The sequence below is a fragment of the Hemitrygon akajei genome, chromosome 7, assembly GCF_048418815.1.
Source record: "Hemitrygon akajei chromosome 7, sHemAka1.3, whole genome shotgun sequence".
Lineage (NCBI taxonomy): Eukaryota > Metazoa > Chordata > Chondrichthyes > Myliobatiformes > Dasyatidae > Hemitrygon > Hemitrygon akajei.
The window spans coordinates 76,450,778-76,468,141 of NC_133130.1; the positions used below are offsets into that span (position 1 = coordinate 76,450,778).

Below are 17,364 nucleotides of genomic sequence, written 5' to 3' on the forward strand. Positions count from 1 at the left end.
TTTCGAATAGTGAAAGGCCTTGATAGAGTGGAAGTGGAGATGTTGTTTCCTATGGTGGGTGAGTCTAAGACCAGAGGGCACAGCCTCAGAATAGAGGGGTGTCCTTTTACAGCAGAGATAAGAAGGAATTTCTTGAGCTAGAGGGTGGTGAATCTGTGGAATTCTTTGCCATAGGTAGCTTTGAAGGCCAAGTCTTTATATATATATATATATTTAAGGCACAGGTTGATAGATTCTTAATTGGTCAGGGCATGAAGGGATATGGGGAGAGGGCAGGAGTTTGCGACAGAGGAAAATTGGATCAGCCATAATGAAATGGTGGAGCAGACTCGATGGGCTAAATGGTGTAACTCTGTTCCTATATTACATGGTCTTATTAATATGCAAGAACAAAACATTTATAATTTAAGTATCTTATAATCATGCACCGGTCTCCGGTGCTGAGATCAGGTAGTTGGCTATGTAATGGGTATTTGGGAACATACTATTATGCATTTACTGCTCAGTGTACAGGGAAGGGGCACATGTGTACAGTATATGCTTCTGCTTCGAGGACCTTTCTCAGAAATATGGGAACAAAATTTTGACTCCTGGCCAGTAAGTTTCATGTAACTTAGTATCACACTTTTTATTGATGTTGAATGAAAAACTGATAGAAATTTTAACTATACTCCAATCTCTACCATTCTTTAATAAGCTTCTCAAAGCCCATCATCTTTGACCATGTTTGGGTATCAAGATTTCAAACTTAAAAGTTCAAAGTTAATTTATTATCAAAGTACCACCCCAGGTTTAATTTTATTACAGGCATTCATACTAGAACAAAGAAAGACGACGGAGTCAGTGAAAACCTACTCACAAAGACTGATAAATAGCCAATATGCAAAAGAAGACATACATCACAGCATCCCTGCCCAGCATGTTAAATGGTCTTTCCTACTTTCCTTGATTTGTTGATAATTATTTAGTCTGTTCATATGTTCCATATATTTAGGTTTTTTGCGCTAATTGTTGATTGTTCATGGCTGCTTGCATCATTTTCTTGTAAATTTTTGGCAGCTATTGTGCTGTCTGTTATGGTATTGTCCTGTGTTTTATGCTTGGCACCGAATCACAATTCTGGTATGCTTCACATACTGGCAATAAAGTGATTCTGGTTCTGATTCTGAAACTGTGCAAAATTTAAAAAAACTGATCAATAAAAATAGGTAAATAATACACGAGTTGTAGAGTCCATGACTCCACATGAGTTTGATAATGGTCCTGTTAAAGCCCTTGGGACATTTTAGCTACATTAAAGAAATAACACATTGCCTTCAGAGATGGGAAGAAATAAAATTCACTGAGTCATGGATCAAAACACATTATGGCTTAAACTACGAATCACCTTAAATAGCATTCAATTGCTACAGCAAGCCACATCAGAGTGAAGTTGGTACTTATCCTTGGGCCTCGCAATGAGGTGATTGTGCCTATGCAACTTGTACTGTAGAACATCAATAAGTCCACATTCTCAGAAAGCCTTTGAAATGAGGATGGGGTACGGAATGGGAGGAATGGTAGTTTAGGCTGCGCTTTCTACTTATCACTTCCCCAACGCAAATCTGTGGCTCCATGTAATTTACACTACTTTGATGTTACAACAGATGTACTTAATTCTGAGATAAATCAAAATGCTATGTAAAGGATTCATCAGTGTTGATATTTAAATGTCCTACTGGAAAGACACTGTAGTGCAATATTGCTTCCTAATATGCATCTTTTATTTTCATTACAGGGGACTGTGTTCAACTCTTGGAAAGCTGTTTGGGCAGTTCTTTTAGAAGATTCAATTGAGGTTTACAGTAAAAAAACTGATGGGAGTCCGAAGGGTGTCTTTCCCTTGAAGGGGAGTTCAGTTGTATCCCCATGTCAGGACTACAGCAAAAGAGCGGTGTGTAAATCCAATTGTTAACTGAAATTCTGTGCTTGGTTGTAAGTAGGAGCCAGTTATTAATATACAAGAATAAGAATGTATAATTTAAGAGTAAATTAAATTTGTGCTTCATTCTGTTTATGTGTTTAAAAATTCAGTTGTAATTGGCAGTGCCAAAAGTGTTCCATTTTTGCAGCAGAATTTGTTATTTTCTTAATTATTTTCTCTAATTTTTCTGTACATCCTTCCTTTTCCCTCTTTCATTGACAGAAGGTGCAATAGCCTGAAAGCAGGTACCACCAGCCCCAGGGGCACCTTGTACCCTGTTGTTGTAAGACTATTAAATAATTTCCTAGTATGATAAAATGGGCTCGACCTCACAATGTACCTTGTTATGATCTTGCACCTTATTGCCTACCTGCACTTCACTTCCTCTGTAGATGTTATAATTTATTCTGCATTGTTATTGTTTTATCTTGTGTTCCTCAATGCACTGCGTTAGGATCAGATCTATTGTACATATATGACCAGTACGCAAGGCAAGATTTTTGCTGTATTTTGGTACACGTGACAATTATGAATCCATTCTAATTCCAAAATATGGTTCAATTAAAGTGCAAGAAAGTGGATTTTGGAAGCAGGTTACAACAACAATTTGATATGTTTGGAGCTACTGACTAGATGGAAGGTGTCTGCTAAGTGTACAATATGAATTGTTAATGACCATTACTGCAGATGAGCCCCCTGTTCCAATCCATGTTAAAATTCAGCTGACTATCTCAGTACAAGTGTCAGGCTGTCAATAAGCTAAGTTTGCAGATAAGTTGGATGTCTCGGAAGCTGTAAAGAGGAAGATTATTAACATTGGCAATCTGATCTTTCGCCAACAACTCCATGGCAACTGTTTGAGACTGAAATAGATGGTTTGAAATCTGGTTTTCAACTCGGTGATGAGCTTCAAGCTACATACATGCATCATCAATAATACAAATTACTTCTGTTGCTGGAAATCTGAAATAAAGCAGAACAACCTTTTAATACTCAACAGGTTAAGCTGCATCTGTGATGAGATTTAATGTTTCATTTTGATGAGATTTCATCAGGAAAAAATGAACTGTTACTCTGATAATTTTTTTGCTATGTTAACATTGATGATTTTTGCTCCAATTCAGGGCATCAGCAGGTGAAATGTCTGTTTGCCTCTCTAGACTGGCTTAGTTCCAAACATTTCTAGCTGAACTCTTTCTTTCAACCCTCCATGACTTGAGGTTGTCCAAAAGCCTGTTTAATAACTTACAGCAAGTTCCATTTGACATCAGCCTCTGCTGCCCGGGTTAAGTAATGTCTTGATTTTAAATTTCCTCCTTTATTTTTAGAGCTCTTCAAGGTTTAATCTTCAACATCATTGAAACTCTTGGTAAAATCTAGGCTCACAACTCCACAGCCGGTGCTCGTTGCCCAAAATACCAGATTCATAGTTGTCCTAAACTATTGCTGGAAGATAACCTTTTGAGAAGGGCAATAAACAATTGATGAACAGCTATCATTGGCTATAATAATATTTTAGTAAATTTTGTAATGGTGTCCATTAAAACACTGAAGGCATGGGTTTGAATGAAAATAATTAGTAAGAATTGCGCATATCCTATGGATTGGAACCGGAATGTTAATCAGAATATGGCTTTACATATATTAACTGAGATTTGGTTACTGTTACTTTAGGAGGATTAGGAGTTATCATCAATGATCAAATGTAGTTTCAGATTTTAGGTTTTGAAAATATTTACTTTCATCCTCAATACATACAACTGGCTCCTGCACGTTTTTTGTGTTATGACTGTTATATATTTAAATGTGTAGGCTATGGGATATCATGTAGCACAAAAGGAAAACATTTGACCCATCAAACCATGCTGACCCTTTGAATGATTTGCCAATTTAGTCCCACAAATCACTTTATTTTTCCTGCAACCCTGCATATTTTAAAAAAGATTTGGCATTGCTTATATGCAAGATTTAAGACTACAGTTCAAAACAAAGAGTTGTTATGGTAAGTAACATTGCTTCTAGGATTAAAGCGCAATGTTTGAAGATGTTGGAAATAAAAGCTAATGAAGTACTGATGCTGTTCAAGCATAATATTTATTGAACTGAATTATGTAGACAATATAATATTATTAAAAACCTATTTTATCAAATTCGTTTGGTGTATATTTTCCCCTTCTAGCTGCTTCATTTTTCTTTCCTTTTTCTCTCTGCCCTGATTGCCTTTTGAAAGCATTTGAACTATACTTTTCTTTTCAAGATCAATTTGCAATAAAGGCTGAAATGTGTATTAAATGTGGGAAACAAAAGTGTAGACTTAATGTAGAAGTGACAACAATTATGCCAAAAAATTGTTGAAACAAGAAGTTGATTCAAGTTTCCATTTAAAATATATTTTAGCTAAGACTAGAGTTCCAGAGAAGTGCTACAGGCTGAAACTGAAACTAAATTTATCTTAGTCAGTGAATAGCATAGTTTTGGAATTAAGTTGCATGTGACACAGTTAAGTCTTACTGTCATATCATTAAAATACATAGTTATAACTGATATTTAAAAAGCCTAAGGTTCAAATGATTTTCTATAAGGAAGATTTAACAATAAGTGAGCCCAAGGACACTTAGTGCCCACGTTATTGGGTACTTTTGTACACCAGCTTGTTAATGCAAATATCTAATCATATGACAGCAACTCAATGCAGAATAGCATGCAGATTTGGTCAAGAGGTTCAGTTGTTGTACAGAACAAGCAGCAGAACGAGGAAGAAACGTGACCTAACCAATTTTGAATGTGGAATGATTGTTGGTGCCAGATGGGGTGGTTTGAGTATCTCAGGAACTGCTGATCTCCTGGGATTTTCATGCACAACAGTCACTTGAGTTTACAGAGAACAGTGCATTAAAGTGAAGAAACCTCCAGTGAGCGTGACTCCTGTCCGCAAAAACATCTTATTAATCAGAGAGTTCTGAAGAGAATGGTCAGACTGGTTGAAGCTGACAGGATGGGGACAGTAACTCAAATAACCATGCATAATGACAGTGCTGTGCAGAAGGCCATTTCTAAATATACAACACTTAGAACCCTGAACTGGATGGGATGCCCCCTGTACCAAATAAAGTAGGCACTGTATGTAGAGGTGTTCTATCATAATCAATTACAGTTCTTTTATACACAAATATTTAATTAATTTATTGAATGTAGGTAAATAGGACTCAAGGTTACAGAGTCATGCATTCATAACAAAGAAAAGGTAGCCCAACTTCCCTATCTTTTGTGGGTCCTCAATTTACTCTTTCACTCCTCCTCTTTTCCCCCAGCAAAATTTTCTTTTTCAAATGTATTGCCAGTTTTATCAAGTTCCCATTGAATCTATTTCTGCTAATATATTCCAGATCACGGGAACTCGTGCATAGAAATTTAAAAAAATATTCTGTGGCATAAAGGTTTTGTCTGTGTATTGTGCTTTGCAATTGATTATGCCCCTTTATACAGTATATTTTTAAAAACCATATCTCTTTTATTCTTAGTTTGTTTTCAAGTTGCGTACAGCAAAGAATCAGGACCATTACCTGCAAGCTTCACACCTTGAGGAACGTGATGCCTGGGTGAAAGACATGAAGAGGGCCATTCAGTTTATTGAAGGTGGTCAGAAATTTGCACGAAAGTCGACTAGAAAGTCTATCAGGTTGCCAACAGATATAAATTTGGGGTAAGAAATTTGGCAGATCCATTTTCTTTGTTTTTATGTACTTGGTCTGTTTTGTGAGACGGAGCGTTTGATCTATTATTAAACTGAATCACTATAATGAGAAATCATGTTCAAGTTCAGTTTATTGTCATTCAAATGTACACATGTATAACACCAATCGGGCCAAGGAACTTATAACTCACATACCTAACACATAAAGCAATATTACCACTAGTAAATTCACAAATAATAAGCTTCATATATAATACAAGTTAAAAATCAGCGTCACAATACTACTGGCTCTTCATATACGATGAGACCATATGATGTGATTCTTACTTGCTGACAGGGAGTTCAGTAGACCTAAGACTGGGAGAAAGAAGCTTTCCCATCCTAATGCTATGGTACTGCCTTGTGGTGGGGGGGTGGGGGGGTGGATTTGGGGTGGGGTTAAAGAGATTGCTGGATGGATGGGAGAGATCATTGACAATGCTAAATGCCCTGTGTACACAGAGCTCCTGATAAATAACTCTAATGGGTGGAAAAGAGACCCCAATGATTCTCTCAGCAGTCCTCACAATCCTTTGTAGGGACTTGTGGTCAGGATGACTTGCAATTTCCGAACCAGACAGAGGTTGAATCAATGAAGGTCGGCCCCTTACTCTACTCCTTATTGTGTTTTATGTATGTTTATTGTGTTTTTTTTTTATTGTGTTCTTGATCTTATTGTGACTTTTTGTGCTGCATCAGATCCAGAGTAGAACTGCTTTGTTCTGCTTTACACTGGGTACTGGGAATGACATTAAACTTGAATCATGGTGCCCTCATCATTGCACAGCCTGATTATGTTCTAACTCCATGTAGAAGTTCACAGATGATAGCACCATATGAGCCATATTCAAATAATGTTGAGTCAGAGTACAGGAAGGAGATAGAGAGCCCAGTTACAGGGTGCCATGACAACAATCTTTCTCTCAATGTCAGCAAAAAAAGGGAGTTTTAATTAACTTCGGGAATGGGGGGGGGTGAAAGGAGTACTGCATAGGGAAAGATTAGTCACACTGGATCTTTCTTCTCTGGGGTGCTGGAGAATGAAGGCTACTGCACGGTAGTTTACATGCTCATTAGGGGTATGAATAAGGCAGATGGTCAGAGTCTATTTGCTCTCTGAGATGTTGATTTCCAGGACTTAAAGCTGCTCACCCTTTCCACCAGTAACCCCTGAAAGAAGACTATTGTGTGTTCTCCCAATTTCTCATTCCTCAAGTCCATAATCAGTTTCTTGGTCTCATTGACATTACGTGGGAGGTTGTGGCTTTGACACCATACAATCAGCCAAACTATCTCACTCCTGTACACCTTATCGTTACCATCTGAGATTCTACAAACAGCAACGATATCATCAGTGACTTTATAGATGACGTTTGAGCTTTGTTTAGCCACACAGTCATGAATGTAGACTGTGGGCTAAGCATGCATTGTTGAAGTCATTGTCTGTGAAATCTTATTACTGTTCTTCACTAACTGCAGTTTCCCTAGAATCCAGTTTCATAGGAATGTCTCAGGTTGATGACTCATTGACAGACTTTATCAGACCCAGTTATGATAGAGGGCTTTTGACCTGAAATGTTAATTCTGATTTGGACTAACTAGATTGCTGTTTGAAAGTTTCGATATAGCTGAGTTAAATGGCCTTCTTCTGTGTTATGCTACCCCATCATACTATTTGTCAAAAATTTCCATGACTTCAATTCTGTTTGACTCAGTATAACAATCATATCTGTGCAGAAAAATGGAATTAAGCATTGATTAGGGATATATTAATACCACTCTCAAGAACACAATTATCTACTCAACTTCTGACATCTTACATTATTTCTTTATTTTAATCTTACCAGCTTCTCCTTTAAACTTTGCTGTGAAATTGATGATATTCATTCCATATTTCAACTCTATTCTCTCAGTAGATGTCCAACAGAAAATATCACTGCCCCAATGGCGGTGGTTGTCATCATGTCCAATGATGACAGGAAACCTGTGCAGGAGAGTTTTTGAAGTGGAAAAGCCATTGCACTGGGGAAGTTCCACTCTCTTGACCTCAAAAGTCCAGCTACTTTAACCCGAGAAAAATATCTTTAACTTGCTATTCAATCTATGAAAGTACATCATGAGACATGTTACTGAATTATATTTGTATATGACAATGTAAATAGGTCTTATGGGTAAAGGATGTAGAGCGGTCATCACAAGTATTTATAGATTGTATTCTGAGGTCCTTGTTGTTAAAACAACCCCTTGTTTGAAACTCCCACATCTTGTGACTGTAATTATAAGTAGAATTGCCAAAGTACCAACAATATTCAGGGTCCAGGGATCAATATTACTATTAGTCGCAAGGCTTCGTAAAAGTTAAACAAAGAAGTTCAGGAAGACATCAGTAATATACAGTGAGAACATTGTTCTTTCCTCGTTCAATCAGTGCAAAAAAACAGCAGAATAACATTCAGTCTTCCAAAAGGAGGTTGTGTAAATCCTTTTTATGTCAGTTCTACTTGACTAAGTTATGGAGCATGAAGAATTCCATCAACTATTTCCACTGTTTTATAAAGCTGCATGGACTAGTTTTCAAAGAAGAATTATAGCAAGGCAGACAGTGCAATTCTGTACCAAATAACAAGTTGAAGGGCAAACATACAGGAAGCACACTATTTTGGCAAATGTCATCTCAAACACAATCAGCGTGGATTTGCTGGATGCATAAGTCATAATCAGATAGGCTTAATCATCATGAAAATAGACTCCTCAGCCTACTGTGTCTACCTTGACCATCAACCCTAATTCCCCATTTTAATTTTTTTAAATTAAAATTGGGTGGTGAAGATTCATGCTTGCTTTATCACTTGGGATCTACAATATAAATGTTGGGACACTGTATTGCAGATTAAATGTAACAATGTTTAGACTTGGAGCATTGTTTGCAGTTTTTGGTTGCCATAATATAGGAAGGATGTGGTTGTGCTGGAAAGAGATCAGAGGAGATTCACCAAGATGTTTTATAGATTAGAGGACTTTAATTATGGGAGAAACTGGATAGGCTGGGCTTGTTTTTCCAAAGTAAAAGAGGTTGGGAGGTGACTGGTTAGAGGTATTTAAAATTAATAGAGGTATTGATAAGGCAGAACCTTTTTCCCCATGATAGGGGTTTTAAAAGTAAGAGGTTTGTGAGACTTATTAGTTTTAAAGGCGATTTAAGGGATGTTATTTTTACACTGAGAATGTTCAATATCCAGAACACGTTGCCAGAGGAGGTGGTAGAACCAGGTAGAATGACTATGATGAAGGGAAATTTGGACAGGTACTTGAATAGACAAGGTATGGTAGGATGAAGAGCCTGTTTCTGCGCTGCACAACTCTAATGCCACTATGAGTCTCTGAGGTGCAGTGTGACAGACCACACTGGGCAGCAAGTGATAACAATATAATGAATTTGACATTACTTAATTGTTTTTTGTTCAAATGTGATGCACCATCCAGATTACTACATGATTTAGCTGATATTAAGGATGAAAGTTCCAAGTTAATTTAATGGAACTTTAATTGTCAATGTTAGATGTAGCTTGTGAATGAAAATTTCCTAATAACAGTCAGTGAGGTTAGTCAAGTCCAATCAAGGAAGGTTATGGGCCGAGTGCAGGTCGGTGGGACTAGGTGAGAGTAAGCGTTCCGCATGGACTAGAAGGGCCGAGATGGCCTGTTTCCGTGCTGTAATTGTTATATGGTTTTAAGTCAAATCAAGTTTATTGTCATTTAACTATATACAGGTATACCATCAAACAAAACAATGTTTATCCAGGCCAGGGTGTAGAGCACAGTATTACACTTAACATACGTATACCACACAATAATTTAGGAAAGTAAGAATTAAATCTGCAAATTAATTACTCAGGCCATTCAGCAAGATGTAGTATTAAAGCAGTCTATAAAACACATTGAGAGAGATGTGGATGTGAGCATACAATGATGAGGAAGCTTGAAGATGAACGGAAATAATTGGCAGTGTAGATAGTGTAGAAGATTATGAAAAACTACAGGAGATCTTGATTAACGAGGTTTGTGAGCTGATCTTTGGCAAAAGGATTTCAATCTAGATAAATGTGAGGTATTGCATATATGGAAATCAAACCAAGTTAGGATTTATACATTGAATGGTAGAGCTCTGAGGAATGTGATGGAACAGAGGGATCAAGGAGCACAAGTGCTTAGTTTTCAAGTGCAATTTTAAATGTATCGATTATCTTTCTAAGAATGTTTTCTAATTTGTGTTCTAATTTTGCTGCAACAAAAAAGCAGGCTATAATTCTAGAAACTTTGTTTTCCCCTCCATTTAGTGCTTTATACCTCTCTATGAAAGACCCTGAAACTGGAGTGAAAGAACTTAAATTACAAAAGGAGAAGAAAACCTTCAATCACTGTTTTGCAGGTGAATATGTGTGCTAGAAATTGCCTCCTAAGGGTTTTTATTGTGTTGAAATAGTGTGATTCATTCTACTGCTGCTTGAGAAAGAGACAGAATTTTAATACAAAGTTACAAAGGACTGTATTGCCATATTTCCTTATGTAAAGCTCCACTGAAACTAACATTGTGGCGTCCGTGTAGGACTCCCCACAGGTTCTTGCAGTTCTCAATGTGTAGAACAGAAGCTGTGATCTGTCACCTGCCAAGAGATAAGCCACAGTGCAAGCAGCCATTACTGCAGCTCATTACTGAAAGAATATTAAAGATTTAAAGATAATCTTTACTGAAGGGGTACAGGGGAACATGGAGAGGCTGATTTTTTTAAATTACGAAAATAGATTTTATTCATGTTAAAATTTATTTATTCATTTATTCCATTAATGGTCACTTTATTCGGTAATAAAAAAAGCTTTTTTTAAAAAAAAACATAGCACCATAATCATGTGGCCCGCTGGGGTGTTTCATCCTTTCATTGTTTGAGGGGCTTCCTTGCCTGACTCAGTCCCTCAATGTGCAGTAATGACTGTGTCCCTTCCCCAAAGAGCCTTTGCTTTGGCTGCACCGATCTTCAGTGCATTTCACAGCAGGTACTCCTATAGCCTGGCATGTCCAGTCAGCCCCATTCTCTAACAAACAACTCACTGCTCTGGAGGTCAACTTGTTTCGCAGTCCTCAGGCAGTCTTCCACTCAGTGGATGAACTTCCAGCAGCACTTGGTGTATGACTCTGGGAATAAAGTTCAAAGTACATATACAAACCTGAGATTCTTTTTCTTGTGAGCATACTCAATAAATCTATAAAATAATAACCGTAACAGAATCAATGAAAAACTGCCCAACTAGGGTGCTTAACCAGAGTGCAGAAGAAAACAAACTACAATTTCAAAAAGAGGAAATAATGATAATAAATACATAAGCAATAAATATCACAAACATGAGATGAAGAGTCTTTGAAAGTGAATCCATTGGTTGTGGGAACATTTCAATGATGGGCCAAGTTGAGTGAAATTATCCCCTTTGGTTCAAGAGCCTGATGGCTGAGGGTTAACACCTGTTCCTGAACCGGTGGTGTAAGTCCTGAGGCTCCTGTACCTTCCTCCTGATAGCAGCAGAGCATGTCCTGGATGGTTAAGGTCCCTGATGATGGATGCTGCTTTCTTGCAACACTCTTTCATGTAGATGTGCTCAGTGGCTGGGAGGGCTTTAATTGTGATGGACTGGGCCATATTCACTGCTTTTTGTAGAATTTTCCATTCAAGCGCACTGATGTTTCCATTACAGGCTGTGCTGCAGCCAGTCAATATACTCTCCACTACAAATCTATAGAAGCTTGCCGAAGTTTTAGATGTCATGTTGAGTCTTCGCAAACTCCTAAGGAAGTAGAGGCACTGCAGTGCTTTCTTTGTAATTGCACTTAAGTGATGGGCCCAAGACGAGTCGTACCTGGACCTCGTGTAACTTTGTTGGTCACCGGACTTGAATGCCTCTGATTTGGCCCTCAGTATATTTTGGATCTCATGGTACATAGATCAGAATCTTCTGTTACTCAGCTGCTGGGGATGAATTGGAACACAGACTCCAATTGTACAAGGAGTATCCACTGCATCCTTCTCAACACACTCTTAGCAAATCCACAGTCTGCAAAGATGTAGTTGGCTGACTCTTCTCCACTCAGTTCAGTGTGCCTTGGGAGTGATATGATATCTGTATAGGAAAGTTCTGATTGTTAGGAATGCTCTCGTCTCTTCCATAAATAACAGCCAGTGCAGCATGTCCAGCTGATAGGAACATTGCACAGTAACAGGACCCGAAAAATCCTCGCAACACCACATGGACAGGTAGAAACTCAGTATATGATGGTACCTGGTGTTCATATACATTGGGTTCACCTGACATAGAAACACACAAATTTAGTCATCAGGGTTGGGCACACTTTTCATCAATGTTGGGTACACTTTGCCCCTATTCTTTGGGGACCCATCAGACTCACTTCATCTTGGACCCCCAGAGAAACTGGAAGAAGTCCAGGAAGTTACCAAGGCAGAGAAGTGGAAAAAGACCATACCTGCACCTGAAAGGCTAATGAAGTTGAAGGAGGTGCTCCCTGGCAACTTCTTCTGAGAAGTACTTACCTATAGCACTGTAGACCTTCCAGTCATACAGATAAGAGCTTCTGACAAGTTGTTTACGGATGCATAGGTGGTTTCTGAATGCCTGCACTTATGGGAGCATGGGGAAGTGGTACACAATGCAGCTAAATTCTTCTACCCAGTGTCAACTCTTGTGGTCTGAAATAGAAGTTGAAATTTCATATTCTTGAATATGGAGTTTGGGTATTCTCTTTTATGCAACAAACTACCCCTGCCTCATGGATTTTTATTCCAAGGACTCTGGTAGAGTAGTTTTTTTTTCAGTATACTATATTCGTGGAACAAATGTGAAGAAGTTAAATGATATCTTCAGGCATCCAGATGCATTAAGCATTTACATTATCGCCAGTCTATCTAGCTCACTCTAAAATTCAGCCCTTACCACTCTTGTCTTTGTTTTGGTACATAGGTTGGTCTGATGGCTCTGAGATAAGAGCTTACATCCCATCATCACAATTTAAATGCAGTGAGTTGAATAAATTTTGAACAAAGAAGTAAGCCAGTAGTAGAGGCCAAAGATTGGCATGAAGACCAAGCTTGTATATTAATATATTTTAGGGAAAGAAATGTCTTTAGGAGGAACTAAGCTGCTTTCTGTACCTAAGCATGTTCAAGAACACCATAGTTAAATCTTAAATGTCCCCTTTTTTTTTAAAAAAGGCTCCTCAGCCACATGGTTCATGGGTGATTAGGAGTGGTCATCAGATACTTTAAAAAAAAATAGAACTGTATAAATAACAAGATGCTGATGGATAGCAGGTAGTATTTATACTGAAATTGGACAAGAGAAATAGATGGCGATGGTCTAGGCCACAACAAAAGGAAGTGAGCTTACTGAAATCATTAGAGCATTTTATTGTAATGGTGAGAAAGTCAATGGGTTTTAAGATGGAGTTTTGAAGGGCTGACAGGTGACATGTACTTCCATTTGATCCTGAAACCATGGAAGGAATATCCTATAGGAGGCAGGGCTAAGCAAATCAGTCACAGTAGTGTCTGGTGAAGACATCTGGCCAATAGAGAGATGTTAAAGAGTTTGAGATTTATTTGTTTTGGAGATATTAATCAAAAATAAAAAAAATAAGTATATTAATGCCATTAAGATTGTATGTTCCAAGATCCAAGATGGCGGCGCAACACAGCTTGCAGCGGCCACTCCGGAACTGATTATCTGTTATTTGTGAAGTGGGGTGCCGTGCACAATCATATTTGATTGAAAACAGATGTGGAAGCACGGAGAAACATCGGGAAATTCCAGGAAGACCTTCTTCATTGCTGCTACTGTGAGGTCTGAGACTCTGCTGGGAAGAACAGGCCCCCAGTCCTCGGGGTCGCGTTGTGGATGGCCATTGGTGGGGGCGTCTTAATATGCTCGGCAGAGGATGGTGCTCGGAGAAGCTGTGCCGGAGGGGATGGTCGGAGGCTCGGAGGTTCGATGGTCTCAGGTCACTTTCGGTGCGTGCTGTGTCTGCGAGGCTGGTTTCGACGGAGCTTCCATTGTGTGCTGCGTCTGCGAGGCTGAGTCAGGTGGCACCTTGGAAGTCCATAGCGGGGTTATTCCCTTCAGCCACCGGCGTGGGATGGCGAGTCTGTCGGGACCCTGGGGACTTGTGGAAACTGTGGTGATTTCTTTTGAACTTACAGTCCTTTAACATCTTGGACTATTTTTACTGTGCCCATAGTCTTTTTTTTTTATCAATTATGCTATTGTTTGCACTGTTGTAACTATATGTTGTAATTATGTGGTTTTGTGCAGGTCTTGTAGCTTTAGTTTTTGGTCTTGTTTTTGTCTGGTGGGTTTGGAGCTCCTTTCCGGGGAATGCGCTAGATGGTAGCTCGATATTAATACGCAGCAGCCTCTCCGGACTCTGGATTGGGGATTGCCAAATGTTACGTGGATTTTCTGGTGTAGTCTGTTTTGTCATATGCTTTTGTGATATCATTCTGGAGGAACATTGTCTCATTTTTTAACTGCATTGCATTTGTGATTTCTAAATGACAATAAACTGAATCTGAATCTGAATGTTACTCCAGCTTATGACGCAAGCATGATTACAAACAGAGGATGCAAATGTGGCTCCTGGTGATATTGAAACTGCATGTGGCTCTCTGGTTGTTCTCCTAATGCTCCTGGGAATTTCCAGCACAGCTGAGAGGGCTAGGAAACAGTTGCACATTCCTCCTGACATATCTGGCATGGCTGCAAGTTTTTTTTTCTGACATCTCAGATGTGGCTGCAAGAACCAGGTAGATATCAGGCAGGAAAAAAGGTATCATGATCATCTTGTAACACCATCAATAGTTGCTTCGTTGTCAAATGAGTGTTTCTCTTTCCGACGTGTCGGGCTTGGTTGATCCATGCGTGGACTTTGAAATGGACAGACTCATTCTGTTTGAAATAACAATTAAAAGCAGTGGGTAAATAGTCAAAGGCAAAGTCCTTCAGTTATGGCAGGGCACCATGAGGGAATTGCCATTCAAGTGAGGCCAAGGTCTGACTAAGGAATAAGGACTAAGGACTAAGGCCTGGGACGTTGATAGGTCAATGAGCCAACAACAAAAAGCTGGCTTAAAATGATGAACAAACTGCATGTCAATTCCTCAGAGTTTCTATGATGGAAAAGCTGAAAGCAGATACCCTGTTAAATTTATTTTCTAAACACTAGCACATACAGACAAAAGAGTTTAGAAGATAAATTTAATCGGAGAACTGCATTGTTCATTCTCGGCAAAGTGATCTATCAATGTCCCATGCTCTGACTCCTTAGTCACACTGGTAAAAGATTGTTTGGAGTTTGGCCATAGTGTTGTTGAACCAAGTAGGGTGATGGAGTAGGTGAGGAGAATGGGGGGGGGGGGGGTGGTGGATAGGGCTTTAATCAGCCAACCAGAGTCATGCCTGGAGCTTATATTGCAACAGAGCTTCATAGTTACATTAATAATGACTACACAGATGCCAAAGACCATTTTATTCTTTCTCCAAGGACCCCAGGAGTGAGCAATATAGATTGTAAATCAAGTTACGTTGTAATTTGGAGTTTGATCATTGAAATTGTTAACTTTGTATAGTTACAATATATAAAGTTTAATTTAGTTTTTAAATGCAGAGAATATTTTTAAATCAATCATGAGATTCTGACTGAATCAACAATCCAGATTGTTACTGATTCTCCAGGAGTTATTCGGAGCAAATCCTGATGCCAAATACATCTAAGTAACAGACTTAATTTATTAAATTGAAATAAGGAAATGATTAATGGCTTTTTGTTGTTTGGTTATCGTTTGAATCAATACGAGGCAGATAATAACTTAAAGTGGTTGCATTTGCGTAAAGCACTGAAGATGGTACCATTTGGTTATGTGAAACAAAATACACAACCAGAATTGATTTGCAAACGAGAATAGCTGCAGATGCTGGAAATCCAAGCAACACACACACTAAATGCTGGAGAAATGTCAGTCTAGCTCTCTCCACAAAGAAAGTTGTGCACTATTAGGTAAATTTTCTTGCCTAAGGTTATTTTTCGATAAATGTTAATTTAAACAATTTATAATAGCCCTTCACAGAAGAACTCTGGTAATTATGTGGTTATTTGTAAATTAAATAAATATTCTAAAGTGGATCCCAGCACAATCTCAGGGCAATAAAATGACACTTCGTTGTATAGTGTAAATGTTGAGACAAATGGCAATACAGTACATAAAACAAGGACTTATTTTCATTGCTTTTGAATTATTATTGCAGGTGGCTCTGTGATTGACTGGTTGCTGTCAACTAACTTTGTAAGGAACCGGCGTGAGGGCATCCTGCTGGCAGCTGCCCTCGTCTGTGATGGGTACATACAGCCAGCAGAGGACAGGACCAAGGAGGCAGCTGAACGTATCGCGGAAAACTGCTTTGTGGATGACTCTGATGCTTATTATTATTTTGTAAGTACTTAAAAATCTGCCCTGTGGCACTGCATTTGTTTAATTTTCCTTTAAAAGTTTCACAAGTTGAGTAAAGGGCCCAACAAAATTCTTATTACACAAGGATGCAGAAGATGGCTCCAGTTCTCCTCTCATTCACTCCCTCAATTACTGGAGGTTAATGTGCAAAGTGATTTAATGAGAGTTAGTCAGCATCTCTTTACTCTGCCTTCTTCACACAGGCAGGGAGCTTCTGTAAGTCCTAAACATGCCACATGCAGTTCCCTCAGCAGGACGACTACATGTAGTTCTGGTCACCACACTATAGGAAGGACGTATGAGCATCAGATAGGGTTCAGAGAAAAGGCAACAGGGTGTTGCCTGGGATGGAGTGTTTCAGTTATGAAGAAAGTCTGAAGATGATTGATTAAGAAAGGGAGGAGGGATGGGTAAAGATTAGGAAGAGTAAAAGGAAAAAAAAATCACTGGTGGGAGTCTATAGGCCACCGGATAATAATATTAGGGCACAGGCAATAAACTGAGAAATATCTGGGGCATGTAAGAATGGAACAGCAGTTATTGTGAGGGACTTTAACTTGCACGTACATTGGGTGAATCAAGTTGGTTAAGGCAGTCTTGAGGAGGACTTCTTAGAATGCATACATGATAGCTTTCTTGAACATCATGTTACTGAACCTACAAGGGAACTCGCTATCTTGCATCTGGATCTGTTCAATGAGACAGGTAAAATTAGCAATCTTGTAGTTAGGGATCCTCTTGGAAAGAGTGATCACAATGTGATTGAATTCCTCATACAAATGGAAGGTGCAATTGTTCGATCTAAAACCAGTGTATTATGCCTAAACAAGGGAGACTACAATGGGAGGAGCTCAATAGGGTAGACTGGGAACGCGGGCTATATGGTGGGATATGGCTGAGAAACAGTGGAAGACTTTCAAAGAGATTTTTCACAGTGATCAACAAAAGTATATTCCAGTTAAAAGCAAGGACAGTAAGGGTGGGGAGAGCCAGCCTCGGATAACTAAGGAAATAAAAGAAGGCACCAAACTAAAAGCTCTGGCGTACTGATGCACCATCAATAACTCACTCTGAGACGTAAAGGCGAGATATCGGCTTTTATTGAC

General features: G+C 38.8%; 1 protein-coding gene across 1 annotated transcript in view; it reads left to right on the plus strand.

Annotated features, from left to right (window-relative positions):
* plek (pleckstrin) overlaps nucleotides 1-17,364 on the plus strand; it is a 63,802-nt gene that overhangs the window by 28,718 nt on the left and 17,720 nt on the right. The window contains exons 2-5 of the mRNA XM_073051252.1: nucleotides 1,778-1,933; nucleotides 5,485-5,666; nucleotides 10,034-10,125; nucleotides 16,056-16,240. Of these exons, the coding sequence (XP_072907353.1) occupies nucleotides 1,778-1,933; nucleotides 5,485-5,666; nucleotides 10,034-10,125; nucleotides 16,056-16,240 (615 nt within the window). The remainder of the gene's footprint in view (nucleotides 1-1,777; nucleotides 1,934-5,484; nucleotides 5,667-10,033; nucleotides 10,126-16,055; nucleotides 16,241-17,364) is intronic.